Source organism: Xyrauchen texanus, chromosome 2 (assembly GCF_025860055.1).
Source record: "Xyrauchen texanus isolate HMW12.3.18 chromosome 2, RBS_HiC_50CHRs, whole genome shotgun sequence".
NCBI lineage: Eukaryota > Metazoa > Chordata > Actinopteri > Cypriniformes > Catostomidae > Xyrauchen > Xyrauchen texanus.
In genome coordinates this window covers 2,592,459-2,619,688 of record NC_068277.1, presented here as the reverse complement: position 1 = coordinate 2,619,688, position 27,230 = coordinate 2,592,459, and the positions used below count along the sequence as shown (strand labels likewise).

General features: G+C 46.8%; 1 protein-coding gene across 1 annotated transcript in view; it reads right to left on the bottom strand.

Annotated features, from left to right (window-relative positions):
- Positions 1-210: 210 nt before the first annotated feature.
- Positions 211-27,230, bottom strand: part of LOC127653885 (macrophage mannose receptor 1-like) — a 105,033-nt gene continuing 78,013 nt past the window's right edge. Inside the window, exons 4-6 of the mRNA XM_052140705.1 lie at positions 5,417-5,758; positions 4,943-5,031; positions 211-893 (exon numbers count right to left, since the gene is read on the bottom strand). Of these exons, the coding sequence (XP_051996665.1) occupies positions 744-893; positions 4,943-5,031; positions 5,417-5,758 (581 nt within the window). The 3' untranslated portion in view covers positions 211-743. The remainder of the gene's footprint in view (positions 894-4,942; positions 5,032-5,416; positions 5,759-27,230) is intronic.

The following is a 27,230-nucleotide window of genomic DNA, read 5'->3' as shown; positions in this document are numbered from 1 at the left end:
CACAAATAATAATTTGGACGCGTCTCTTCGTCTCTTTAAAAGAGCAAAAATCGAGTTTATACTTTTATAAAACCACTTGTATTAATTATTCTGTTATAACTCGTACATCATTTTAACTTTAAATCCTCTTTTTAAATATATATATAACTAGGATAAGAAGGTTAGTTAGCAATTGTATCACAGTAAAATCATGTAAACACACATATTGTTTATTGTTGTGTCTATAGTTTTGAAACTGATTATTTTAACGTTTATGGATTGAACACATTGACTTGTAAATGCCTCACTGTATTTTTTTATTATTGTTTTTTTAAAGAAAAGGAGGGATGAGTCAAAATACATTTTTGTGGTAATCAAATGAATGCCACAAATGCTGTTGATTGATCTTAACTTGAATTGAACCTGGAATATTCTTTTAAATAGCCCTTTTGACATCTTCCCTGTGTGACAATTAGCCCCGGTCTACCTATATCAAAGAAATCTCTTTTTAATCATTTTTTTGCTCTAATAAAACATATTTTTATATGGCATATATAGAACTGGAAATCTAAAGTTAATGAATAAATCACACTTAATAAGAGACACAAACTACAATGATTAATTATAACAGATTAGAGGTGTCAAACTCATTTTAAATGGAGTATTTTGAACTCATTTCACTGAGAATTATGTTCCATCACACAAAATGTTATATACCTTTTCCTCCAAAAGATATAAATAAAAAAAATCATAAAAAGATGTGTTCAGAAGTTGGGGCCAGGGCACACAGCACTTTCATTACTACTTTGTGGTTCAAGTGTTTGAATCTTCTGGAAGACTCGTCCACTGCGTTGTTTCCTCCATGTCATGGTGACGTCTTCGGTCCAGCCCTGTTTGTTGAGGGTTTGCTGCATCTGAACAAAAGAAAGAGGTTTTGATTACTTAAAGAATTAATCTCATGAAAGCATGTTTTTATCCTTATCGTTTGAATCAGGATCATCTGCTTTAACCCCTGTGGCGGAATGACCCGCCCCTCCCTCTCGTCGTTTGGGCCATCCTTCAGCCAGGATCACGACAGGAGTTGGGCAGGAGAGCGAGAAGAGGTTTAAAATAAATAAGCCTCGTTCTGACAGTAATGGATGAATTCCCCGCCCTTCAAGGAGCCCCGTTTCACCACAAGGATGCCAGATCAACCTTTCCCCATGTAAACTTTAATTGGACATTTTATGCTAATTATTTTCAATAAATGCCTCTCTGAGGCTTGACACCACACTCATTGTCTCTTGCTCACCCCACCACACCCCTTAAACTCTGCCGCCCACAATTTTTGGCACACAAATTTAAAAGCTCACCACTCACACATACTGTGGACTAATTGTAAAAATTGGTCTAATTTTCCAGAGAACCATCTAAATAAAAACAAAAAGATTCCAATTATTCATAAACAATATTGTTTGTGTTTATAATCTTATGATAAAAAAAAAAATGTCTCCTAAATTTGTAAACATGTAATTCTGTTTCTGTTCACTCTACCTCATTTTGAAAAGTCTCATTTATTCCAATGATGGCAGAAAGCATTAGAAAAACGATTTTTTCTCTATCATATACAATCACAATATAGAGATTTGAAATGTAGGTGGCGCTCTAACACATTTTATCCCTCACAGATGTGCTCGTCCATAGAAATTCAGTCTATTGTTCAGTTCAAGCACCACCCTCATTATTTCATTGAATATCTCAATAGTCGAAAACGTCTAGGTTACAGATGTAACCTCCGTTCCCTGATGGAGGGAACGAGACGTTGTGTCGGAGAAGCGACACTAGGGGTCTCTCTTGAGCACCAAATATACCTCTGATCTATGAAAAAAGGCCAATGAGAAGTTGGCAGCCAGTATTTGCATACCCCGCCCCCGGACATACGGGTATAAAGGCGAGGAAATACTAGAGTTCATTCAGGATTTTTCTGAGCAGGCGGAAATGGTTCTGGCCACTACAATGGTTAGGCTCAGCGACGTGGCCGGGAAGACACAAAGTATTGTTCCCTCCATCAGGGAATAGAGGTTACATCCGTAACTTAGACGTTCCCCATCTGTCGCTCTCTTCGACGTTGTGTCGGATAAGCGACACTAGGGGTCCAATTTAAATCTGCCAAGCACTGAGCCAGGACGTGTTCTGCTGACACAGGAGCAGACAGGTATTTCTTACGTGCCAAACGACCGGCAGTGTCAGACTGCACGTACCCTTCCCCAATGCCCCCAAAAAGTCATCGGAATCCTTCTGGTTACCCTAGACAGGTGAACAAGGCAACTCTTGCCAACCTGGGAATGGGCCAAGCCTGGCCGGACCTCTTTTCTCTCTATGTTTCTCGCATAGAGCAATATACAGCCGGGGCCTTTACATGTACAGAGGAAAGGGGGTCTTACCCAATTTCCTATTCTTTCAGGGGAAAAGACCCTGCAGAGACCACACCCACCCGGTGGGGAGGTAAAGTGGCGAATACATCACATGTGTTTTTAGGCGGCACGTGGAAGTGGCGTGGTGGTAGATCCAGCCTCAGCGAGGGGGAGTTGCTACAACACGGCGACCGGGGGACAGCCGAAACTTACCCAAGAAAAACACGGGTCCACTCGTAATGGGACCGTATCACGGAAAATACACACAGGGGGAGTCCGAGTAAGCAAGAAAGCAACAACGTTGTCATGGTCATGCTCTCGCAGTGAGAGCATGAACCATCCACAAACGCAGCCTCCATGTGATCAATACCCAGACTCACGAGACAACGCCTGTGGCCGTCTGAAGTGGAGAGCACTCTACCGCATCCAGGAACTACACAGGGGCGGAAGGGCATCTTTATAAGACGCGTCCTGAAAAGGACGTTCAACGTCGCTGTGTATTTTGCTCTTTAGAGAAAATCACTCTTTTAGAGGAAATCACTTTTTTAAATAACTCTTTCGAGTTTGGGTTTACTGCGCTGTCGAAGCGCCCAGGGACAATATTTTCAAAGAGAAATTGCCGCTGTAATGCGCCCTCAATCCAACAGCATGCAGTAGCGTCAGAGGAATACAGGAACAGGTGTGTCTTCACGCGAACAGCATGCACAACCATCGGCTCCGAAGACATTTTCTGAATGAACTCTAGTATTTCCTCGCCTTTATACCCGTATGTCCGGGGGCGGGGTATGCAAATACTGGCTGCCAACTTCTCATTGGCCTTTTTTCATAGATCAGAGGTATATTCGGTGCTCAAGAGAGACCCCTAGTGTCGCTTCTCCGACACAACGTCGAAGAGAGCGACAGACGGGGAACATATTTTATCTGATGATTTGTTTGGCATGCTTTTCCTTCTGGATGGCATATCTTGTTCTTCACATCTAAGATATAACATTGGATTATTCACACAAGCTCACAGACAAGTAAACAATGGCTCATTCTTTATAGATCTTCCTAAGATAAAAGTAAATATGAAGATTTAGGCTATTTGTGTCTTACAGCAGCAGTTATCGGAGAATAAAAGAGACATTTGTATTTGATGGCTTACAGAAATCATATTACACTTTGTGATTCTTATGAAAATCTTTCAAACAGTGATATTAGGGCAACAAAATTAACTATACAGTCACATTCCTGAGAATGAGAGCTTTCATTTGATATATGACTTTATGTAAAGAACATTTATTTTTATATAAATATTTCTACCCCAACAACTCAAGGGGGCGCTAAATTTCAATGCGAATGATTTGAGGCCTTATTTTGTTATTTTAAGTAACATAAATGCAAAAGTGATGTTTTCTCTGAAAAGTTCAGATTCTAAACTTTCAAATGATTCCTCAAATGCCTGACTTATGTGTACTGAGACTTTAACAGTACTTTTTCCCTTTGGACCTGCTGGAGGGTGTCACGAACGCCTATGAAGGCGCCTCCCCGATCGGCCACCGGAGATCTGACTCACCTGAGTATTAACTTTCCTCGTAACCCACATACCTGGCTTGATTAGCCCTCAGCTGCTCCCCATTAGTCTCCCTCTATTTAAACCACGCTCAGTTACTCAGACACTGCGAAGTCTTGTTTGCCCCGGCTACATTACCGAGCGTTTCTATTTTACATTCCCTTTCTGATTATCCATTTACCGACCTTGCTCCGCCTGCCTGACCACGTTTGTTTGCTACCTGCCTACCTGAACTCTCGCCTTTCTTCCCGTGTTGTTGTTTGCTGCCTGCCCTGACATTCTGCCTGCCCGACTATTCTCTTTGCCTATCTACGATTACCCTGTTTGCCCATTGCCTGACCATTGCCTGTTTTCACCTGTGTCCAACAATAAAGCTGCTTATGGATCCCAACTTACCTGAGTCTGTGTTACAGAGGGTCCATAATAAATAACATTTCCTATATTCTGTTAATGTCTCATGAAGCGAAAATTTGACCAAAACAAAATTGTATGTTACTTAAGGGCAGTCATTGCCGCATTTTCACTTGTTACTTCCCCAAAGCCGACCAACATTTATATCACAAACTACATCCACTAAACTTGGCACCGACCTTCAGACTGTTCTGGAATAGTGTGCTTAAGCTTTTCTAACATATCAGGCTTACGGTTTTCGCACAGTTGATGATCAAAAATGGGAAAAATCCCAAAGATTTACATTTACGTGTTCAAATGGACCAATAGAATGCTCAACAATTCAAATCCAAAGCTCAAAAAATATAATGTAAATAAACAGATAGAACCTGTAAATAAAAAAAAAAGATGGGTGGGATTTTTCCGATATTTGATCAACTGCTATGCCAAAACCGTAAGTCCGATCAGTTAGAAAAGTCATCGCACACAGTTCCAGAACTGTCTGAAGGTCTGTGCCATTTTTGGCTCAAATACTGCAGTCATCATACACCCGATCATTAGTTCAGTTCAACCTGTACTAAATAGCTCAATGTCTGTCCTCTATTAGCATTATAAACGTGACATTCACCTGCTTTAAGACGAGAGCCATCAATGTAGTTTCAGCCACATTCTGACTGACTTTTACCTCCAGTCTCACAATCTGCCGTTTCAGCCACACTGTGAGCATAATACACACAATATCAATTACAAGCAGATATCAAAGAATACTTCCCCCCCAAAAAATGTTGTCATTTACCCTCAGATCATTCATGGTGACCACATCTGTCAAGCTCCAAAAAGGACAACTCATTAAAGTAGTCCATATGACATGTTCACTATGTCGAATCATGCAGACTAGTTTTATGATACTTTAATTGTGATTTTTGTCAGTTTTGGAGCTTGACAGCAGAACAAATAACCACTCAGATTCGGAAGGTCATGAGGGCAAGTTAATAAAGACAGAATTTGAAATATTGTGTTAACTATTACTTAAATGTTTTGTTTTGTCATTTTTGTCTTACATTTAAATGATTTATCAACAGCATAACAAGTTCAGACCTACCAGTGTCACAATAGAAGTAAAACGTTAAAGTGCAGGGATAGTCGTCGATGTAACCCCCATAGTTTACTAAAGCACAATCTTCATTTGCTCCATTCAGACGTTGAGCAATCACTCGAGTTGAGTCTGTTAAGTTGGCCTGGTCGGACCACTTCCAAGAGTCCCTGAATAGTCCAATCCAGGCAAAATCTGTAGTCCCATATATCTTCTTTGCTAACATGTCATTTTCCGTTTGATTTCTAATGGTGACCAGGTCTGTATAATGCTGTCTGCAGTACGTCTGAGCATCAAGCCAAGTCTTAGCTTTAGTAACAACAATATAATTGTCTGTGCTGTTGCTCTGGTCTGTGAAAATTGAAAATGAAGAGTCAAAGAGTGAAAGGCATAACATAAATAGTTTCTCTGGTTAAAGGTGAATTGTGTAATCTTTGGATGTTAAATTACTTTCTCGAATCCCAGCCTAAGACAACGATATGCAAGCTATTTTGGTAGGATTAGCCACTTCCAGAAGAGTGTAAACACTGTGACTCTTGCTGTGTTTGTTTAAGCATCATGACAAGCCTGACACAGCAACACTGACTGTGGGAAGTGTTCAGAAAATAGCAATTGTTTTTGCATTGCAATTTAGTGACACTAGTGGTGCATTAATAATTTGTTAAATAAACAGCTTTTATAAAGTGTAATGATGGTCATTAATGGTAAATTAGTTCTCAAGGCATGACTTTTTAAGCAGTACTTTGGCTGTATCAGCAGTAGTTTTAATGAATCATTAACTAATGGTTTGTAAAGATATGATATGATGACTTTACTTGTTGAGGCACATGACTATTAACTTCTCATTATATAATTATTGTAATTAACATATTCATTTTCAGTAATAATGCCGTCATTAAGCATGTATTAATGCATATTAGTGCACTCGTATTGGGTGGATTTTCAAATACATGGCTTCAGCTCATTGTGGTAATTAGCACATTAATTAACACTATTAGTTCATATAATAAGCTATTAGGGAATTAATCCACGATGACACATTTAATTAATAGCAATTTATATATGATTTAATATATTAATCAGACAGACTCTTTATTAGTTGCTGATGTGGCAATCATTAATGAATGGCTTAATTAATCATGAATCATACATGAACTGAATATTAACTGTGCATTAGTTAATCATGAATCATACATGAACTGAATATTAACTGTGCATTAGTTAATCATGAGTGATACATGAACTCAATATTAACTGTGCATTAGTTAATCATGAATTAATGCTTATTAATGCACCCATATTGTAAAGTGTTCCCCTTCTGTCGCTCTCTCCACGTTGTGTCGGAGAAGCGACACTAGGGGTCTCTCTTGAGCGCCGATATTCACCTCTGATCTTATTGAAAAGGGCCAATGGGAGTTGGCAGCCAGTATTTGCATACCCCACCCCCGGACATACGGGTATTTAAGCGGGGCAAATACGGGAGTTCATTCAGAAAATTTCTTCGGAGCCGATGGTCTGTCTGCAGTTTGCTGCGAGTTACACGCCACTTAAACGTTCCTGTTTTCCTCTGACGATCTGCATGCTGTTGGATCTTGACGGCGCACAACAGTGGCTTTCTCTTCTCAATGCACGGCGTGCATTGTTGCCCCTGAGCGCTTCGACAGCGCAGACACATACACACACACACACTGTGTATTAAAAGAGTTTTTACTAAAAGAGTAATTTTCTCTAAAAGAGCAAACACAGCGGCGTTGAACGTCCTTTTAAGGAAACGTCTTTTTCAAGATGCCTTTCCGCCCCTGTGTCGTTCCTGGATGCGGTAGAGTGCTCTCTGCTTCAGACGGCCACAGGCGCTGTCTCGTGTGTTTGGGCCGCGATCACACCGAGGCGGCGTTTGTGGATGGTTCATGTTCTCACTGCGAGAACATGACCATGACCACGTTAGTGGTCGCGGCTTGCTTTCAACAGAAAGCAAGCCACCCCAGCTGCACCCCGCATTGCTCCTTCTTCCCACGGGATTAAGGACGGTGCGGTTGGCGCTGGGGGCGATTTGGGGCGGCAGCGGGTACGGTTTCGCCGGTAGCCCCCGCGAACCTCCCGCTTCCCGACACGCTCGCTGGTCTCCGTCCACGCTCGCGGCGATAGCGGCTCGCCTCACGGCCTGGCTGTCTATCCTCCCGAGTTCGAAGCAGATGAGCTCGCCGCTGCATCGGAGAGTGCGGTGTCTGATGCCGAGGACTCCCCTGGACTGCCGCCTTCGGGCCAGCAGGCCCAGGCTGAGGCCGACGCTCAGATGTCCGACATGCTTGCCCGGGCCGCCGTGAGCGTGGGGTTGGATTGGAACCCTCCATCCTCCCCACAGCCTTCACGGTCGGATGATTGGTTCCCGGGGGCGGCGCGCCATTCGCGGCCTCGCATCCCCCCGGTTCCTTTCTTCCCGGAGGTGCATGATGAGCTGACGTCTACGTGGAGAGCCCCGCTATCCGCTCGTCTAGGTGCCACCCGCTCCACTCTCACCACCCTCGACGGCGGAGAGCGCCACGGATACGAGGCGATTCCCCAGGTCGATAGGGCAGTTGCGTACCATCTATGCCCCGGTAGCCCTACCGCCTGGCGGGGCCGCCCCGTACTCCCATCTAAGCCCTGTAGGACAACATCCTCGCTCAACGCGAAGGCCTACAGTGCGGCTGGACGCGCTGCCTCCGCCCTGCATGCGATGGCCCTCCTGCAAGTCCACCAGGCCAAAGCACTCAACATGCACGAGGGTGGACCTGATCCCGATGTGCTGCAGGAACTGCGCTCAGCGACCGACCTCGCCCTGAGAGCGACGAAGGCCACAGCGCAGGCACTCGGACAGGCGATGGCCACCCTAGTGGTCCAGGAACGCCATCTTTGGCTCAATCTGGTCGAGATGCGTGAGGCTGATAAAAACCGCTTCCTGGACGCACCTGCCTCCCAGATTGGCCTTTTCGGCGACACCGTCGAGGACTTCGCCCAACAGTTCTCCGCGGTGGAGAAGCAGACGGAGGCCATCTCTGACATGATGCCCGCCGCAGACCTGCCGCTCACGGGCCCTGCCCGTCTGCCCGCCGAGGGCGTCCCCCTGCGAAGAAACCAGCTCCTGCTCCGCCTCAACCCGGGCCCAGCTCTCAGCCCCAGCGTCGAGCACCCCGCAGGCGGCGCGCGCCCCTGTCTCACGAACCCCTCCAGGACCCGGAAGGCTCCCAAGCGTTCCTGAGACAGCCGACCCAGAGCCGAAGATGTTAGCTCCGGAGGTGGTAAGACCGCTCCGTCCCCGGTGGAGGGCCGGGAAGAGAATCCTTTGTTTTTCATGTTTCCACACCCCTGACGGGGCTGTGGTACCCACATTCTCATTAACAGAGCTATTTCCTTTGCCTCTGGGTCACCTGGCCCGCAAATGCCGTTCTCACGGCAATCTGCTTTCAGATTACGACAGTCCCGGTACACCGGACGCGGCGATCCCGCCTTCCACCTGCCCACGACTGTCCCCCGGCCGGCCGGTTCAGACGAGTCCAGAGGACGCCAACATCAGACCTCCTCCTCAGTCAAGAACCCGCCCCCTGCCGGGTGCGCGGAGCAAGGTAAGTGCTTTGAGTCTATTCTCAGCACCTCAGCCTCAGGCCGCAACGAAGCCGCCCGACGCTGCATTACCTGTTCCGCCCGCTGCGAGGCCCGCCGGGTACGTCCAAAATACTCGTCCCTTTGGTGCCCCTAGCGCAGAGCTGGGAAGCGTGGCTTTCGCTTCCCAACGCATCACGCTGGCTGCACCGGACCATTCAACTCGGTTACGCAATTCAGTTTGCCTGGCTCCGCCCCCTTCAGGAGCGTCCGCTTTCCGCAGTACACGGCGAGCACGCCAGTTCCCTGCGCACAGAAATCGCGACCCTCTTAGCCAAGGGCGCGGTAGAGCCCGTCCCTCCAACCGAAATGAGGAAGGGTTTCTACAGCCCTTACTTCATTGTACCCAAGAAAGGCGGCGGCTTACGACCAATCCTGGACTTGCGAGTTTTCAATCGGGCCTTGTTAAAACTCCCGTTCAAAATGCTTACGCAGAGAAATATTCTGGCTGGCGTTCAGCATCTAGATTGGTTCGCAGCGGTGGACCTGAAGGACGCGTACTTCCACGTCTCGATTTTGCCACGACACCGACCCTTCCTAAGGTTCGTGTTCGACGGCCAGGCGTTTCAGTACAAAGTCCTCCCCTTCGGCCTGTCTCTGTCCCCTCGCATCTTCACGAAGATCGCAGAGGCGGCCCTTGCCCCGCTACGAGTAGCCGGCATCCGCAGAGACCAGGTGCTCCGGCACCTCAGCCGCTTGGGGCTTCAGGTCAACTGGGAAAAGAGCAAGCTCACTCCGGTTCAGAGCATCTCTTTTCTCGGGTTGGAGTTAGACTCAGTCTCAATGACAGCACGTCTCACGAGCGAGCGTGCTCAGTCGGTGCTGGACTGCCTCGCTTCCTTCAAGCCAGGCACAGTGGTCCCTCTAAAACTTTTCCAGAGGCTCCTGGGGCATATGGCGTCCTCCATGGCGGTCGCGCCGCTGGGGTTGATGCATATGAGACCACTCCAGCACTGGCTCCAGACTCGAGTCCCGAGACAAGCATGGCACCGCGGCACGCATCGGGTAAGGATCACCCCGCCTGCCTCAAAACACTCCGACCCTGGACAGACCTCTGCTTTTTACGGGCAGGAGTGCCCCTGCAGCAGGTGTCCCGACGCGTCCTGGTCACAACCGACGCCTCCCGGTCCGGGTGGGGTGCCGTGTGCAGCGGGCACGCAGCAGCGGGCCATTGGAAAGGGGCCCCGCTGCGTTGGCACATCAATTGCCTGGAGTTGCTGACCGTCCTTCTTGCTCTCAGGAAGTTACTCCCGTTAGTTCGGGACAAACATGTCCTCGTGAGATCGGACAGCACCACGGTGGTGGCGTACATAAATCGCCAAGGCGGCGTACGCTCCCACCACATGTCACAACTCGCCCGCCGTCTCCTCCTATGGAGCCAGCAGCGACTCATTTCCCCCAGTGAGCCTTCTTGCACCGGTGCTGTGCAAGGTCAGGGAGGACGAGGAGCAAGTCACGTTGGTGGCCCCCTACTGGCCCACTCGGACTTGGTTCTCGGAACTCAGGCTCCTCGCGACAGCTCCCCCCTGGCGAATTCCCCTGAGAAAGGACCTCCTCTCTCAGGGACGGGGCACGCTCTGGCACCCGCGCCCAGACCTCTGGAACCTCCACGTCTGGTCCCTGGACGGGACGCGGAAGAGCTAGCCGGCTTACCGGCGACCGTTGTGAATACCATCAACCAAGCCAGAGCCCCTCTACCAGGCACCTTTACGCCCTAAAGTGGCGCTTGTTCGCAGATTGGTGTTCTTCCCGAGACGAAGACCCGCAGAGATGCTGCGATTAGGTCAGTGCTTCTGTTCCTACAGGAGAGGCTGGACAGGAGGCTGTCCCCGTCCACCCTCAAGGTGTATGTTGCCGCTATCGCCGCCCACCACGATCCTGTAGACGGCAAGTCTTTGGGTAAGCACGACCTGATCCTCAGGTTCCTGAGAGGCGCCCGGAGGTTGAATCCCTCCCGGCCAGGCCTAGTTCCCTCCTGGGATCTCTCGGTAGTCTTGGCAGGACTCCAGAGACCTCCCTTCGAGCCGCTCGGATCAGTTGGACTCAGGGCCCTCTCTCTTAAGACGGCCCTGCTGATCGCGCTCGCCTCCATTAAGAGGGTCGGGGACCTGCAAGCGTTCTCTGTCAGCGACACTTGCCTGGAGTTCGGTCCGGCAGATACGTCTGTGATCCTAAGACCGCGACCGGGCTATGTGCCCAAGGTTCCTGCCACACCATTCCGAGATCAGGTAGTGAACCTGCAAGCGCTGCCCCGGGAGGAGGCAGACCCAGCCCTTTCGTTGCTGTGTCCAGTGCGCGCCCTGCGCATTTACCTGGACCGCACACAGAGCACCAGACGCTCTGAGCAGCTCTTTGTCTGCTTTGGGGGACGGCAGAAAGGGAATGCCGTCTCCAAACAGAGGCTCGCCCACTGGGTTGTCGATGCCGTCACACTGGCTTATCACACCCAGGCCGTGCCCCTACCTTTACGGGTCCGAGCTCACTCAACAAGGGGTGTTGCGTCCTCGTGGGCACTGGCCAAGGGCACCTCCCTAGCAGACATCTGTAGAGCCGCGGGTTGGGCAACACCCAACACCTTCGCGAAGTTTTACAACCTCCGCGTTGAGTCGGTTGCGTCTCGTGTTTTCTCAGGTCCGAGCCCGTAGAACTCGGTAACACGTAGACCGACCGGCCGGGTGGATCGCTTGCGCCCAGCGCCCTTTTCCTGACGTCAAGGTAAAGTAGTGCGCCTTCTTCCCAGGAAAACGCCCCACTCCGAGTCGGGCCCCTGGTCGATTCCTCCCCAGCCCTCCGGGTCCGCGGTTCAGCGGAGGAACTCGCCGACCCAAGCCACTGCGGGTACCCTGATGGCTACCCTGTACTGGCATAGGTGCTCCACAGGTAAAGTAGAAGGCCTCCTGTGCGGACGCCCCCTGTGCGTATTTCCACGGTTCTGTCCCCTTACGAGCGGACCCCCGTGTCTCCCTTAGGCAGTTACAGCTGCCCCGGTCGCCGTGCTGTAGCAACTCCCCCCCTCGAGGCTGGGATCTACCACCGCACCATACTTTCCACACGAACCCTAAGAACGGCCGTGTGACGTGTCTACCACTTTTCCTCCCCAAGAAAAAGGGCAGGTGTGGTCTCCGCAGGGTCTGGTAAGACCCCCTTCCCTATATGCGTGTAAGGGCCCCGGCCGTGATTGCTCTATGCGAGAAACATAGAGAGAAAAGAGGCCCAGCCAGGCTGGCCCGTTCCCATGTTGGCAAACATCGCCTTGTTCCCCTCCCAGGGTAACTAGAAGGATCCCGATGTTCGTATGGGGCATTGGGGAAGGGTACGTGCAGCCGGGTACAGACGATGCGTGGCACTGGATGAATCCCTGCCCGCCTCTGTATCGGCAGTTCACGTACACGGTTCAGCACATGGCAAGATTGGAATGGGTCCCCCTAGTGTCGCTTCTCCGACACAACGTGGAGAGAGCGACAGAAGGGGAACGTTTGGTTACGTATGTAACCTCCGTTCCCCGAGGGAGGGAACGACACGTTGTGTCTTTCCTCCGCCATGTCACTGAACCGAGCCACTGTTGTGGCCGGACCATTTCCGGCTCCTCAGAAAAATCCTGAATGAACTCCCGTATTTGCCCCGCTTAAATACCCGTATGTCCGGGGGCGGGGTATGCAAATACTGGCTGCCAACTCCCATTGGCCCTTTTCAATAAGATCAGAGGTGAATATCGGCGCTCAAGAGAGACCCCTAGTGTCGCTTCTCCGACACAACGTGTCGTTCCCTCCCTCGGGGAACGGAGGTTACATACGTAACCAAACGTTATCTTTAATGGTGCTTTCTGGTATTTTATGTTATTTTTTATCTTGATGGTATCGACCATGACTAACACGGTTTAAAACGTCAGTATCGGGCTTAGCGAAGGTTCATTTTACAATGATTAAAATCACCTTTTTAAAACTACTTTTTTTATTTATGTTTTACCCTGTTTCACTCAAAAATATGTCACAATAGGGAGGTAAAATAAATTACGAACAGCATTTTATGTTGACTTTTAGATAATTTTTTATATTACGGGTGCAAATTTACATCATACATTACAAAAACAATGTTAATAATGAACATGTGTAAAGTGTACATATTACTTACCATCAAAACACAGAAAATATCTTAGTTCCAAACAGTATGTGTCAAACCAAACACCATCATATCTTAGCATAGCACACTCCTCTCCCCAACCGTAGTTATCTGGCTGTCCCAACGCCCAGTGAGTGAACAACTGACTCTCATCTTTATAAGACCACCGCCAGCTTTTGATGTCGTTGTACAGGCCAGTCCAGGCAGCTCCAGTAAATGTGTTTGTGTCTGCTAATTCTTGCAGACGTTTAAAGTTGACATTATTTTGAACAGTGGCCAGATCAACATGGTATGTTCTGCAGTAAGTTTGAGCATCGCTCCATGTTTTTAACTGTTTAATCAGAATGTAGTCATGTGTGTTGCACAGAATTGGCGACAGAACTCCTGTTAATAGAATAAAGATATTTAGGGTTGGGGCAGTACACTAAGAAAGTATTCAGGGCTGAATAAATACTCTCTAATACTAAATGTGACTCTCTAACAGTCACCTCAAAACAAAATGTTCTTAAATATTTTCACATATACTGTCATTGTTTTCCGAAGTCACACAAAATTCACCCAAAACAAAATCTACTTAAAAATCAAGATTTTTTTTATTAGTTAAAAAATGTATGGCTTCTTAAAAACACGTTCAAAGATAAAAAAGAAAATACATATTCTCTTGGATGTCTACGAGGGTTCAGTACAAATAATTTTTCAATTGACAGCATTTGTGGCATAATTTAGAATACTAAAAAAATTTACTTTGACTCGTCCCTCCTTTTCATAAAAAGAAAAATTGAGAATCTTACAATGGAAGTCAATGGGGCCAATTTTTGGAGGGTTTAAAGGCAGAAATGTGACGCTTATAATTTTATAAAAGCACTTTCATTAATTCCTGTTAAAACGTATGTATTATTTGAGCTGTTAAGTTGTTTAAATAGTTGTTTCTGCGGGTTTACATGGTCGTCATGGTAACAAAGTTGTAAAATTGTCTATAACTTTCCACAGATGTGTTTAGTAAGTGATTTAATGACAGTAAAATCATGTTAACACACATATTGTTTATGTCTTGTGTCTATAATTTTGAAATAGTGAGTATTATATCAGATTTAAGGATTGGCCCCATTGACTTCCATTGGAAGTGTCTCACTGGAACACACATTTGTGCTTTTATTAAAGAAAATAAGGGACGAGTCGAAATTAATATTTGTGGTTGTCAACATTGCTGTTGTTTAATCAAAACTTGTATTTCCATTTATTCGTTTAGCAGATGCTTTAATCCAAAGTGACACAAAATGTAGAGAAATGCAGCATAAATGATTCATCTTGTTTCATTTCAATTGGATTCAGAACTTAAATCGTCTACCGTGATCACCAGCCTGGATAATTACTTGTTTCATGCTTTGGATCACCATTAGTTGGAACTAACCCCTTTTTCCACAACCGAACTTCAGTGTTGCTTCAGAGCCTTCACCCCTCTTTGACTGTTTTATTTATTCACACCTGAAAAGTCTTTTGAATGCTTGGACTGGAATACAAACCAACTAATGAGGAGAAACATTCAAACTGACTTCTGTTTATGTATTATATATTCTCTTGTATTTCAAATGAAATATAATACAATAAAAACCCTTTACCAGTAGTCAAAAGCGACTGGAACAAATCATGGAAATGATTTGGTTAAAAGGTGTGGGAACCCCATTTTAAGGTCACTAATAAAATGTAAGCAAATGTGTGACATTGACCATGTTAACTCATCTCCAGAGGTCAGATGTCCTGATTTCTACTGAAGCACACCAGATGCTCTTTGAAATGCTCTCAAGTGTTGATGGGATAACATGAATAATCAGGTTTACCAAATCTCATTATTAAAGCAAAAACTTCTCACTCAGATTGCCATGCTGGTAATTACATTTTAGAGCTGTCAGAATTAACACGTAAATGCATGCGACAGGAGCACAGATGGGACCGGGGGGGTTCGATGTCTTTTTCTGCATAATGCGGCGGCTCATTTTAGCTCATCCTTATCGCGGTCCATCAAACCCAGCGGCCCGTTCAGTTCTCTCGATGGCCAGTCCGCACCTGATCGGCCCCAAAGTGCGTCGGCCTGCTTTCCTGCTATCGGTATGTAAATTGTAAAATCACAAGTTACATAAAATGGTTATTTAAAACCTGCCGGTTTATTTTTGGTCAGGAGCTGAGGGCCCAGTTCAGCTGTTTTCAGCTTGTGGTGATGGCGCCCCGTCACAGAGTGCTGTGATTATACAGCTGAGTACACTAGTGTGTGTGATGTGTGTGTGCGATTGCACTTGTGGATGAAGTGTCTACTATAGAGGGATCCTTGAGCTTGCTAGCCTTCCTGCTACTGCTAAGTCCCAACCTTCAGTGTGGTATCGTAATCGTGTTTTGAGTGTGTGAAACCAACTTTGAACCGCACAGTTAATGTCTGTGTTTCGTTGTGATTTTTTATATTTTATTAAAGATGGACTGAGTATTCAGTCACTTGTTCAGTTCGCGTGATATGAGCACGAATCGATCGTCTGTGTTCTGCAACTGCTTTCGGGTCCTTGAATAACGTATAACATGTGAGTAAGGACTGCCGGTGGAGTTTCTGGTGCCCTACTAGGGTAAGATGGTGCCCCCCCTAGGGAGTTGGTGCCCTACGCAGACTGCCTAGTCTGCTTATAGGGAGCGGCGGTACTGCCCTTGACTTTGTATTGTTCACAGATTTTTTTACCCCAAGGCCTCAGCATGTGGGTACTAAAATTAATGTTTTTAAACCTTTCAGGTTCTTTGAATATTGAAGATTTTTAAAATGTCAAAAAGATTCAGATTGAATGAATGTGGAAGATTCTGTGATTTTACTGGTTTTGTTTAATATATTTAATAGTTGTATTAAAACAGCAATACATAAACAAATGTAAAAGTTTGGTCATTGTGTTTGTTTTGATTCCTTTTGTAGTGTTATATATGATAACTCTTACCTGACAGAGAAAGCATGAAGAGCCAAATGTGTTCCATCACGTTGCACCTGCCAGTGGTGATGTATAAAACTATTAACACAAATGTATTTTTGTAAATTGACATGGAAGTAGTTCAATGTAAATATTACAAATCAAACTACTAGAAGTCAATTATTCTAGAAAAGAAATGGCCAAATTAGAAATTGATTTTGAAAGGACTCAATAGTTCTTTTTAAATCAATGTGTAAATGTATAACCACGATCATTTTCAACCAAACCCAAATTAGGAAAAGGACAGTTTGAACAGAATTATTGATGCTCAGAATTACAAACATTTGCAATTTAGACAATGTTTTATAACGGTATATTACTAATAAAACATCACTATAAAGAAAGGGCTGAAAGCAGCTAATAATGGAACTTTATTTCCTCAGTAAATGTTATGTGAGTAAATCAAGCCATTTTTAATAGTACAACATCATTACTAAGCAAGTGTTCATTCATTCTGAAATCTCTTTAAACTGAGCTAAAGTTAGTCTGTGGACTGATAAAAGTTTGTCTTACCTTTTAAATGAGTTATCAGAGTGTTTCTGAAGATCTGGTTTGTGGACTCTTTATATGGGTTAGTTACGGTGAATAGGATATTTCAGTCACATATGCAAACTGCTTATCAGAGCTTTTGTTCAGTTCCCTCCTACAACTTTCTTGAGTTTCTTGATCATTTTTAGTTATAACTTATTTGCTTGTTGTAGAGGGGATTAGATGTTACAAATTTGAGTTTAACTCATTAGAATATTGCGATACTCCTTAAAATAATTAATTAATTAAAAAAAATGTTTTACTTTACTTTTGCATTACTTTTTTCTCACAACCACTTTCTCTTCTGCATTGCTATCATTCCATACAAATAAGCCATTCATTGCATACAAGAGACATTACAAGTCATGTTAACTACTGTACAATACTCACGTCAAAACAATAAACTAAACAAACAGATATTTAGAAATTAGGTCTTCATGTTATATTTTTAATAAAGAATCAATAACATTGTAACAGGTAATGGTCGGGCAAGGAGGAGGCGGGACCCAGCTGAACAGTCAACAGAAAAGTATAATGAAAAACTCAAAATAATACCAACATAAACAAATACAGACACACATGCAACGCGGCCCCATGCGTCTCTCTCTTTCTCTCACAAACTGGGGCCTCTGGCTCCCCTTTATCTCGCTCTCCATATGATCAGCTGATTCAGCGTCGGCCTTGTTCCATTGTGGCCCGGCCACGCCCTCCTCCTCATCACACTCCTCCCCCACCAGATTCAGGCCGGGGTGCCACCGGACTGACTAACTCCTCCACCCCCATCTCTGGAGGGGAGATGCTAAACTTCCGGCTGTTCTGTGAGCCTGTGGTCCACCCTGTCTCCTGCGAACCTGGGGGAGAGATGAGGGGAGGTATGGGGAGACGGAAAGGGCGAGTGGAGACACACAGAGAGGAGAGAGAGAGAGAGGAAAACTTTGCTCCTGGACATGCTGTCACCAGGTCTTCATCCGCTCCTCCACCCTCTGGTGGATGCCAGTGAGTCCTCCGGCCCCTGGCGGACAGAACTGCTTCTCCCCTCCTCCAGCTGGACAGTCGCCTCATTCAGCTTCTGAAATGACTGTGCTACCAAAAGAAATTATAATAACTTTGATAAACATCAATATAAAGAATCATTGTCTTCCTCGACCCGCTCTGAGTGGGATTCGAACCCACAATCCCCGGCATGGGAATCGAATGTGCTAGCAAGGAGGCTATAAAAGCCATAGCGTCTAGCCTCGGATGATTGTCTCTTTATAAAAGGATAAAAGAGAAACGAGGAGGTGAGAACCGGCTTGACAATATAAATAATAGCTTAATAATAAACTGAACCAAAAAGACACACACACATCCACACACACACACACACACACACACACACACACACACACACACAGGTGTCGGGCAGCTGACCGTAACTCTCTCTCTCTCTGTCGCACTGCCATCTTCAGTCAGGCTTTATCCCTCTCGAGGACTTGATTAGCCTGATTAGGGGCCGGGTGTGCAGAATCACGACCCGCCCTCTGCCCCGCCACACTCTTGCTCTGACAGTTCAATATTATTGAACATGACAAGCTAAAATATTCAATGCACTTTATTCCACATTAAAAAATGTCTATCTGGTACCATTTTATTGGTTAGGCTTAGTGAAGGGTCATTTACCGATATTATTTACCAATACTACAAATAGTACTCTCACTTAAATGTAATCAGTAATTATTCAGGCTACTTTTAATATTCATATTTATAAAGCTTAGACTATCTTTCCATTATTGGAAGAAATATGTGTGATATGCCATTTTATCCATTTCAGGACCCAAATGCACCTAGCTGTGACATTGTAGCAACCAAGCAGATTAGTCAAATGAATAAAAAACATAACAAAACAAAAATCCTTTGCCAGTATTCACAAGCTGGAAAAGATCATGGAAATGATTTGGTTAAAAGGTGTGGGAACCCCATTTTAAGGTCAAATCAAATGTAAGCAAATGTGTGACATTGACCTTCAAAGACTCATCTCCAAAAGTCAGATGTCCTGATTTCTACTGAAGCACACCAGATGCTCTTTGAAACGCTCTCAAGTGTTGCTGGGATAACATGAATAGATGTCTGTCTTTGTGTGTATAAATACAAAAATAATTTAAAGTATGAGTCCCCTTTGGTGTTCAGGAATAGTTTTCTCTATGTTTATGAACTGAAGCACCAGTTGGCCGGGCCCAGGGTGCAATGAAAATGTACGTGGATGTGTCTTCAGCGTATTTCAGCATAGTTTGCATGTTTGTTTGTTTTTCGGCTCATATCAATGTGGATTGTAGGTGTTGATGTTTGTGAGTAGAGAATGAGGCACTTTTGCAACTTGGTTTCAATAAATGCTTTTATTGCATTGGGAATTAAGTTTTGAGTTCTGATATTTACCAAATGTCAAATTATCAAGACAAATTAGTTTTCTCATGACATGACTCCTTTAAATATCAAACACTTGTAGATGAATTTGTGGACATTGATTCCAGCAATGCCAAGATCATGGGTTTGACACGTATGCTGATACATATATATGTTGAAAGCACTGTAAGTTGATTTGGAGTACAGCTTGATCAAAATACTCAAGAAAGTGTTGTTGTCGACTTGGCACTGAAATGTAAAGATGCCTGCATATGCAAAGCACAGCAAAATGTGTTGCCTGGAGGTCACCTCCAGTATATTTGTGTAAACACATTATATGTTCGTGATTAGCAGAGTACATTTTCAAGTCATGCAAAAAGTTAACATTTTACCTATGCAAATAAATGAGGTAGTGCAACTTATATCCTTCAAGCTCTGTTGTTATTTCCAAGGTTGAGTGATACTGTAAAATAAAAATTATCATTTTATATCAGCAGCAGCCTCTCAAATGTCCTTTTTAATCAAATAATAAATATTATTAACTACAACATTACTTAAAAAATATTGCCAGTATTTTGAAGCTGTAGCACAGCAACACTACTGTAACTGGTCCCGCTCGACCCACTCTGAGCAGGATTCGAACCAACGTCCCTAGCATGGGAAGCGAGTGCGCTAATGAGGAGGCTGAAAGCTACATCCTCTATCGGCAGTCGCTAGTGCACCTCTTGAGGTCAGAGGAGTGAGGTTTACACACTGCACAGATACCTATCAGCTGGCTACCGCTACACTACCATAGCACTGGTGCTGTGTACATACTAGCTATAAACATGCCATCTATCTATCTATCTATCTATCTATCTATCTATCTATCTATCTATCTATCTATCTATCTATCTATCTATCTATCTATCTATCTATCTATCTATCTATCTGTCTGTCTGTCTGTCTGTCTGTCTATCTGTCTGTCTGTCTTTCTGTCTATCTGTCTGTCTATCTATCTATCTGTCTCTCGGTCGGTCTGTCTGTCTATCTGTCTGTCTGTCTGTCTATCTATCTGTCTGTCTGTCTATCTATCTGTCCGTCTGTCAGTCTGTTTGTCTGTCTGTCTATCTATCTATCTGTTTGTCTGTCTATCTATCTATCTATCTATCTATCTATCTATCTATCTGTCTGTCTCTAGGTCTGTCTGTCTGTCTATCTGTCTGTCTATCTGTCTGTCTATCTATCTGTCTGTTGTCTATCTATCTATCTGTCCGTCTATCTGTCTGTCTATCTATCTATCTATCTATCTATCTATCAATCAATCTATCTATCTAAATGTATGTCTCTCTGTCTATCCATCTATCTATCAAATTGTCTGTCTGTCTATCTGTCTGTCTGTCTGTCTGTCTATCTATCTGTCTGTCTGTCTATCTATCTATCTATCTATCTAAATGTATGTCTCTCTGTCTATCCATCTATCTATCAAATTGTCTGTCTGTCTGTCTGTCTATCTATCTGTCTGTCTATCTATCTGTCTGTCTGTCTGTATGTCTGTCTGTCTGTCTGTCTATCTATCTATCTATCTATCTATCTATCTGTCTTTCATTCATTGGTTGTTACCCTTGTAGTCATGTTTTTGTTTTTCATGCTTCAAGTAATAAACTGCACTTGGGTTCAACACTTCATCATCATCATCATCATCATCATCATCGTCTGCCTGTCATTGCCGGCATCGTTACAGTTTGTAATAAAGCATTCACTAATTGCTAGCTAATCTAAAGTGAGAACAATATATGCCTAATTAAACATTGATTAACATGGTTCAACAGAGTTTCGACATTTGGGCCAGTACTAAACTGTCACCAAGTGCTGTACATGTGTCCTAGTGTGATTATTAAATCACAACAGCCTGTGATTTTATTGAAGAAATATACAGTTCTCTAGTGCTTCACACTTCAAAGTGATGTGAGAAGTGTTGATCCAATAAAAAAACATAATATTATGATGGCGCTCTGTGTATTAGATTACAGAAAGCAAAACGTCTAGGTTACGTATGTAACCTCCGTTCCCCGATGGAGGGAACGAGACGTTGTGTCAGAGAAGTGACACTAGGGGTCTCTCTTGAGCGCTGATATCCACCTCTGATCTATGAAAAAAGGCCAATGAGAAGTTGGCAGCCGGTATTTGCATGTCCCGCCCCCGGACATATGGGTATTTAAGCGGCGCAAATACGGGAGTTCATTCAGGACTTTTCTGAGGAGCCGGAAATGGTCCGGCCACAACAGTGGCTCGGCTCAGCGACGTGGCGGGGAAGACACAACGTCTCGTTCCCTCCATCGGGGAACGGAGGTTACATATGTAACCTAGACGTTCCCCTTCTGTCGCTCTCTCCACGTTGTGTCAGAGAAGCGACACTAGGGGTCCACTTATAAAAGTGCCATGCGCTGAGCCGTGTACGTGAACTGCTGATACAGGAGCGAGCAGGTATTCTTACGTGCAGGACGACCAACTGTATCAGACTGCACGTACCCTTCCCCAATGCCCCATTCAAGCCATCAGAATCCTTTTTGTTACCCTGGAGGGGGGAACAAGGTGATGGCCGCCAACCTGGGAACGGGCCAGCCTGGTTGGGCCTCTTTTCTCTCTATGTTTCTCGCATAGAGCAACTACGGCCGGGGCCCTTACACGCATTGAGGGAAGGGGGTCTTAGCCCTTCTTTCAGGGGGAGAAGACCCTGCGGAGGCCACACCTACCCGGCAGGGGAGGCAAAGAGTGGCAAATACATCACATGGCCTGTTAGGACCTATGTGGAAAAGTTGGTGCGGTGGTAGATCCAGCCTCGTAGAGGGGGGAAGCATACAGCACGGCGACCGAGGCAGCTGTAACTGCCTAAGGGAGACACGGGGGTCCTTCGTGAGGGGACAGTACTCGTGGAATTACACACAGGGGAGTCCGAGCAGGAGGCCTTACCTCACGGAGCACCTATTCCAGTACAGGGTAGCCTCGGGAACCCGTAGTGGCTTGGGTCGTGAGTTCCTCCACTGAACTGCGGACCCAAAAGGGCTAGGGAGGAGTCAACCAGCGACCCGAAGATGGGGTCTCCTGGGAACGGAGGCGCACTATTTTACCTCGGCTGAGGGAAAGGGCGCTAGGCGCAAGCGATTCACCCGGCCAGAACGTCAGCGTGTTACTGAGTTCTACGGGCTCGGACCTGAGAAAACACTGGACGATACTGACTCAACACGGAGATTGTAAAACCTCGAGAACGTGTTAGGTGATGCCCACCCTGCTGCTCTGCAGATGTCTGCTAGGGAGGTGCCCCTGGCCAGTCCCCATGAGGACGCAACACCCCTGGTGGAGTGAGCTCGGACCCACAAGGGGGGGGCACGGCCTGGGTGTGATAAGCCAATGAAATGGCGTCGACAACCCAGTGGGCAAGCCTCTGTTTGGAGACAGCGTTCCCTTTCCGTTGTCCCCCGAAGCAGACAAAGAGCTGCTCAGAGCGTCTAGTGCTCTGCGTGCGGTCCAGATAAATACGCAAAGCACGTACTGGACACAGCAACGAAAGGGTTGGGTCTGCCTCCTCCCGGGGCAGCGCTTGCAGGTTCACTACCTGATCTCTGAAGGGTGTGGTAGGAACCTTGGGCACATAGCCCTGTCGCGGTCTTAGGATCACGTATGTGTCTGCCGGACCAAACTCCAGGCAAGTGTTGCTAACAGAGAACGCTTGCAGGTCCCCGACCCTCTTGATGGAGGCGAGCGCGATCAGCAGGGCAGTCTTGAGAGAGAGGGCCCTGAGTCCAGCTGAATCTAGCGGCTCGAAGGGGGGTCTCCGGAGGCCTGTGAGGATGACCGAGAGATCCCAGGAGGGAAATAGGTTAGGCCGGGAGGGAGTTAGCCTCCGGGCACCTTTGAGGAACCTGACAATTAAGTCATGCTTACCAAGAGACTTACCGTCTATCGTGTCATGGTGAGCCACGATGGCGGCGACATACACTTTGAGGGTGGAGGGGGACAGCCTCCTCTCCAGCCTCTCCTGTAGAAACACGAGCACTGACCTAACCGCGCACTTCTGTGGGTCTTCGGCTCGGGAAGAACACCAGTTCGCGAACAGACGCCACTTTAGGGCGTAAAGATGCCTGGTCGAGGGGGCTCTGGCTTGGTTGATAGTATCTATGACGGTCGGTGGTAGGCCGGCTAGATCTTCCGCATCCCGTCCAGGGGCCAGACGTGGAGGTTCCAGAGGTCTGGGTGCGGGTGCCAGAGCGTGCCCCGTCCCTGAGAAAGAAGGTCCTTCCTCAGGGGAATTCGCCAGGGAGGGACTGTCGCGAGGAGCGTGAGGTCCGAGAACCAAGTCCGGGTGGGCAAGTAGGGGGCCACCAAAATGACTTGCTCTTCGTCCTCCCTGACCTTGCATAGCACCTGTGCAAGAAGGCTCACTGGGGGAAATGCGTACTTGCGCAGCCCCGCGGGCCAGCTGTGAGCCAACGCATCTGCCCCGAGGGGAGCCTCTGTCCGGGCATACCAGAGCGGGCAGTGGGAGGTTTCTTGGGAGGCAAACAGGTCTACCTGGGCCTTGCCGAACCGGTCCCAGATCAGCTGGACCGACTGGGGGTGGAGCCTCCACTCTCCGCCGGGCAAGCTTTGTCTTGACAGCGCGTCCGCTATCACATTGAGGTTGCCGGGGATGTGAGTGGCGCGCAGTGACTTGAGTCGCTGCTGACTACAAAGGAGGAGACAACGGGCGAGCTGTGACATGTGGAGCGTACTCTGCCTTGGCGATTTATGTAGGCTACCACTGTGGTGCTGTCTGTCCTGACTAGGACGTGTTTGTCTCGAATTAACGGGAGAAACTTCCTCAGGGCAAAGAGAACAGCCAGCAGCTCTAGGCAGTTGATGTGCCAACGCAGCAGGGCCCGGTTCCAACATCCCGCAGCTGCGTGCCCATTGCACACGGTGCCCCAACCCAATTTGGAGGCGTCGGTTGTGACCAGAACGCGTCTGGACACCTGCTGCAAGGGTACCCCTGCCCGTAGAAAGCAGAGGTCTGTCCAGGGTTTGAGGGTTTGGCGGCAGGCGGTGGTAACTTTCACATTGTGCGTGCCGCGGCGCCATACTCGTCTCGGGACTCGAGTCTGGAGCCAGTGCTGAAGTGGTCTCATATGCATCAACCCCAGTGGCGTGGCCTTCGTGGAGGATGCCATATGCCCCAGGAGCTGTTGGAATCGTTTTAGAGGGACCACGGTACCTGGCTTGAGGGAAGCGAGGCATTTCAGCACCGACTGAGCATACTCGTTGGAGAGACGTGCTGTCATTGAGACTGAGTCTAACTCCAAACCGAGAAAAGAGATGCTCTGGACTGGGGTGAGCTTGCTCTTTTCCCAGTTGACCTGAAGCCCCAAACGGCAGGTCCAAGATCGGTCGTAAGCCGCTGCCATTCTTGGGTACAACGAAATAAAGGCTGTAGAAACCCTTCTTTGTTTTGGTTGGAGGGACAGGCTCTATCGCGTCCTTGATTAGAAGGGAGGCGATTTCTTTGCGCAGGGACTGGGCATGTTCGCCGTGTACTGCGGAAAAATGAATGCCTACAAAGGGGGGCGGAGGCCTGGCAAACTGAATTGCGTAACCGAGTTGAATGGTCCGGTGCAGCCAGCGTGACGGGCTGGGCAGTGAAAGCCACGCCTCTAAGCTCCGTGCTAGGGGCACCAAGGGGACGAGTATTTTGGACGTACCCGGCGGGGCTTCGCAGCGGTGCGGAACAGGTAATGCGGCGTCGGGAGGCAGTGAAGCGGCCCGAGGCTGCGGTGCTGAGAATAGACTCAAAGCACTTACCTTGCTCCACACACCCGGCAGGGGGCGGGTTCGTGACTGAGGAGGAGGTCTGATGTTGGCGTCCTCTGGACTCGTCTGAACCGGCCGGCCGGGGAACAGTCGTGGGGCTGAAGGCGGGGATGCCGCGTCCAGGAAGCCGGGACTGTTGAGGCCTGAAAGCAGAGTGCCATGAGAACGGCATTTGCGGGCCATGTGACCCAGAGACAAAGGAAATAGCTCTTTTATTGAGAATTTGGGTACCGCAGCCCCTGTTGGGGGGTGCAGCAAATGAAAAAACACAAGATTCTCCTCCCGGCCCTCCACCGGGGGACGGAGCGGTCTTACCACCTCCGGAGCTAACGTCTTGGACTCTGGATAGGCTGTCTCAGGAGCGCCTGGGAGCCTTCCGCATCCTCGAGGGGGTCCGTGAGACAGGGGGCGTGCGCTTCCCGCGGAGTGCTCGACGCTGGGGCTGAGAGCTGGGCCCGGGTTGAGGCGGAGCAGAAGGTTTCCTGGCCGCAGGAGGACGCCCTCGGCGAGCATACGGGGCATGAGCCGTAACGGCAGGTTTGCGGCGAGGCATGATGTGAGAGAGATATCATGATGGTTAATCCAAGATGGCAGCACTGTGTTTGTCCTGTCTGATCTGCTGATCTACAGTCTTCTTTTGTTTTGTTTAGATGTTGAGAGTTTTATTCCAAGAAGGCGTTTAAAATTCGGTCTCTTTCCCAAATTGAGTCTGGATTAAGTCAGATTTCTTGAAACGGACTTTGAGCTACCTACAACCTGCTTTGTGTTGGGTGGAGCGTGCTTACTTGTTGGCGTTGCTCTGCCCCGGGTCGTCATCCATCTCGCTTTTGCTTTTTGCTTTGGGAGGCGTTTGCGTTGGGCTGCGGCGAATCGGACGGTTGGCTGTCCATTTTTTTGCGCTGGGTTGGGCGTGTTTGCCTGTTGCGTGGTTCCGGCTTGGCATTCCATCACCGCGTTGTTGCTTTGGAAGGCATCGGCGTTGGACAGCAGCGCGGAAAGGCACGGCAACTACTTGAAGAACCCCCGGATTCATGGATCATTTTGGCAGTGGGGATTATAGCAGTCAAGGTCGGTGACGTTTCTTGCCTAATTTAAACTGTCCAGCCGCTGATTGCCTGTAAATGCTACTCATATCTTCCACAATATCGCTCTGCTCTTTGCCCTTTTGTCGGGGTTGTGGAGCTGTTCGAGCGAGCTTAATTTTGTCTCGGATTTAGTCTGAATGATCTTGACTTCTAAAGCTGGTAATATGAAGGTGTTGCTTTTTTGCATGGTAATCTTCATGCTTGGACTATGGGACACACCAACAAAAACGGAAGAAAAAGAGATGTATCTGTCGCGTCTCCATATGCTTCTTCCATCCAAATGTACGGACATTATTTTTATATTCCGGGCTGTTATTAATTCCGCGCAAATGGACACAAGGACAAAGAACTTACTCATCTTTACTCTCTTCCCTAAGATCTCTGTATCGGACTCTCGAAATGATCAATGTAGTACTACATCTAAAAATGTAAGGCAGCGATATTTGATAATGTTGCTGCTTTTGTTGGCCGGTATAAATCCAAATCCTGGTCCGGCGGGAGTAGTTTCAACTCCTCTAGATTTTTCAAATAGATCAGGCCTCAGAATGGTACATCTAAATGTTCAGTAGCCTGTTGCCAAAACTAGATCAATTACATATATGGGCCAAGATGTCTAAAGCAGATGTTTTGGTTATCTCTGAGACGTGGCTTAAAAAATCTATCTCAAGCCATGCTATTGCATTAGAAGGGTATAATGTGTTTCGAGCTGATCGTAAAAGTAAAGGGGTGGAGTTGCAATGTACATTAAATCGAACTATCATGCAACTGTTCTTAAATCGGTCTCTTTCCCTAAACAGTTTGAATTATTGGCCATTGACCTGGATTATGGAAAGGATTGTCATTTATGTATAGTAGGTTGTTATAGACCACCAGCAGCTGTCAGTGATGCTCTCACCTCACTGTCAGCTGTCCTAAACGACATACTCTCTAAAGATCTTGTATTATTGGGTGATTTGAATTGGAATTGGCTGACCTCAAATTCGGATCAATTCAAAGCATATTGTGATTCTGTGAACTTCACTCAACTCATTGAATCACCAACACGGCCAAATCATAAGAACCCAAGCAAGTCCGCTTTAATAGATCTTATATTAACAAATAAACCCCATAAATACACCTATACAGGGGTTTTTCCTGATGATGTCAGTGATCATTGCACTATAGCGGTTATAAGAAATTGTAAAATTCCCAAAGTAAAACCTAGAATTATTACTAAAAGAAACTTTAAATTGTTTGATATTCAGGGGTTTCTAC